Source organism: Sinocyclocheilus rhinocerous, unplaced genomic scaffold, assembly GCF_001515625.1.
Source record: "Sinocyclocheilus rhinocerous isolate Xijiao unplaced genomic scaffold, SAMN03320098_v1.1 scaffold1243, whole genome shotgun sequence".
Taxonomy (NCBI): domain Eukaryota; kingdom Metazoa; phylum Chordata; class Actinopteri; order Cypriniformes; family Cyprinidae; genus Sinocyclocheilus; species Sinocyclocheilus rhinocerous.
Window position 1 is genome coordinate 44,890 of NW_015626033.1, and position 3,056 is coordinate 47,945.

A 3,056-nucleotide genomic window follows, 5' to 3' on the forward strand; every position below is an offset into this window, starting at 1 on the left:
ATTTATTTATTTCTATTTTCATGTCCCATTCACTTGTTGTTCTCCTCATCCACTCTTCTTTTCTGTGTCTTATCTCTAGTGAACTACGATGTGTCTACGGCTAAAAATCTGCTGCTGTTAGCATCTTCTCAGGAGTACCAGCAGAAATGGGTTAGTCGGCTCATGAAGAAGATCCCTAAAAAACCTCCAGCACCAGAAGCCCCTCACCGCTCCTCTCCCAGAGTTCCTGTTAAAGTACAAAGCAGTCAATCCATGAGGAGACCCAGCCGACAAATACCCTCCGGCAAACCCAGGTGAGTAATACGCCTTGACATGCCTTTTTTAATGCAAAATTCAGTTAATCATATGGCTGTGTACAGTTTTATCTTGTGTTTTCATGAGTTTGCGCTGTGTTAGTTCAAATACATTGCCCAGGTTGTTGTTCATCAGAGTCAGTCTCTAGAGTAAGAGGATTACATAAAGGCCTGGTTTTCGTTCACAGATCCTTTCAGACCAGTTTGTTCAAAAATGAAAACAGTCATCATTTACTCATTCTCAAGTCATTCCTGTGTGACTCACAATAAGTTTAGCAGAATGCCCAAACTGCTGTTTTACATACAGTACAAAAAAAAGAAAGTCTGTAGTATGTTTAAAAACAGAAAAAAGCTCTTTTGAAGTGGTTTTGCAATTACATGTTCATTGGTGTATACACATGAATCTGTTTTCTTTTTTCCTGAAAACCGTGATTTTATTCACCACAGTGTAATTTCTGCCACATCTTAAATTGTGTATTGTATGGAAGCCCATTTCTGACTCTGAATAAAAAATAAAAAAGGTAATTGCGAGTTTTTGCTTCACAATTCTGACTTTTTTTTCTCGCAATTGCATTTACATCTCGCAATTCAGATTTTTTTTCTTTCAATTCTGACTTTTTTTCTCAGAATTGTGAGATATAAACTCGCAATTACGAGTTATAAAGTCCAGTTCTGAGGGGAAAAATAGACTGATATGTTCTCAGAATTGCGAGTTTATATCTCACAATTCTGACTCGCAATTGTGAGGAAAAAAAGTCACAATTACCTTTTTATTTTTTTATTCAGTGGCAGAAGCAGGCTTCCATAGTATTGTTATTATCATTTTGCTGTCAAGATGACATTTTTAGTACACTGAAAAAAATCTGTGTAGGATTTAATTTGAAACAATTTTCAGAAAATGTAGTCAATTTTACAAATTTCACAAGAAATCTCAAATTTTCTACACATTGAGTTTTATAAAGTAAAAAGTATTTTCTGGAAAACGTTACTTTAGTTATCTTTTCTCAATTTACAACTTCAAAAAAATTATTTGCTGGTTCTTGGTCACTGTCTTTCATTTTATAGAAAAAAAATGCATCTTGGACATTGTAAAATATCTTTTATGTTATATGGAATAAATAGTCATACGAGTTTGGAACAACATTATAGTGAGTGAATGATGACAATTTACTGTTTTTCATTTTTGTGTGAACTGTCCCTTTACCATCTTGTTCTGTAAAGTTTGATTCTAAGATGGCTGTTCATAAAATCAATGCAGAAGCGCTAGACACGTGTTTGGCACCGGTTACACACTAGAGTGCTACTCTATATGATACACAGGTCTGTGCACAACCTAAAGGAACCAACAGCGTGTGCGGAGAAATCTGGCTTCATCTACCACAAGGGACACGAGTTTATTCCTTTATTCTACCACTTTCCTGCCAACTGTGAGGCCTGTACCAAGCCCCTGTGGAACATGTTCAAACCTCCTCTGGCTCTGGAATGCCAGAGATGCCAGATCAAATGCCACAAAGAGCACATGGACAAGAAAGAGGAAAGTCTCAGACCCTGTGCTCCAGACCCGTTCAACCCCCAGTTCAGCACGGGGTGAGAGGAGAACATGGCCGACCTGGAAGTTGGATGGAGGATGTATTGATGTTTAGCTTTAGCATGCTTCAGTAACATCATTCAAGAGCTTTCAAGGTTTAAATCGCAGTGCTTGACTAGCAGAATAACATTTACGGTCTTTGCTAATGGTGGCTAACTGGATATAAAGCTTAAACAGTGTTACGCTGGACTGCTTTTTGTAACTTGGGATGCAAGATGACAGCTTGGGCATTAACAAAGCACTTTTTCTCTTTTGTATCCAACTCAGGTTTTTAATTGTGATTAGTAACAGTGAATTTAAAGGCTAAATACTAAAAGTATGCATCAAACTTCTCACATAGAGGTCTGTATCTTCACCAAACTCAAGATGCATACAGATGTACAGCCTTTAAAGCTTCAGCAGACATTGAGCAGTGGCCAGTCTTATTTTTAAGGTTTAGCTCAGATATAGTAATTATGTGCCAAGTTGTAGCTTCACCTTAGCGAAACTACCTCCAGACCTTACCGAGACAGTCTGTAGTGAGGTTGGTGAAGGCTTGGCTGAATGCTCTCTCCTCCACCTGCAGGCCTCTGGATTCGGAGCTTCAGGACTGGCACTGGGCTCTGGATGACGTGGATGATGTAGATTATGACCATACGTTTAATTTCTGAGGAGCATGTGTTGGGTTCAAACAGGGTAACTACTTACAAAAGGGCTCTGTTCCAAAACCTCCTAACCCACCTACTTTGGCAGCATTTTGATTATTTGCTGTAATGTAATACACAAGAGGGGAATCTTAACAGTCAGTAATTCCAGTAATTTGATATCATAAATGTTATCAAATGCTAAATGTAAATTAAATTAAGATATTTTTGATGGAATCTGAGAGCTCTCTGACCCTCCCATAGACAGCAAGTGTCCTTACACGATCAACGTGGAGGAGACGAATTGTTGAATAGTCAATTATTTTTTCTTTTGTGCACATTTTTTGGAACCTCTGATGTCACATGGATTATTTTACCGATCTCCTTGCTATGTTTCTGGACCTTGATCGTGTAAGGATCCTTGCTGTCTATGGGAGGGTCAGAGAGCTCTCAGATTCCATCAAAAATATCTTAATTTGTGTTCCGAAGATGAACAGAGTTCTTACGGGTTTGAAACGACATGAGGGGGGAGTAATTAATGACAGAATTTTC

At 38.2% G+C, this 3,056-nt stretch overlaps 1 protein-coding gene across 1 annotated transcript in view; it reads left to right on the top strand.

Moving 5' to 3' along the window:
- The window catches only part of LOC107707968 (rho-associated protein kinase 2-like), a 24,343-nt gene extending 21,579 nt beyond the window's left edge, over positions 1–2,764 (top strand). Inside the window, exons 25-26 of the mRNA XM_016512093.1 lie at positions 80–293; positions 1,614–2,764. Of these exons, the coding sequence (XP_016367579.1) occupies positions 80–293; positions 1,614–1,884 (485 nt within the window). The 3' untranslated portion in view covers positions 1,885–2,764. The remainder of the gene's footprint in view (positions 1–79; positions 294–1,613) is intronic.
- Positions 2,765–3,056: the final 292 nt, after the last annotated feature.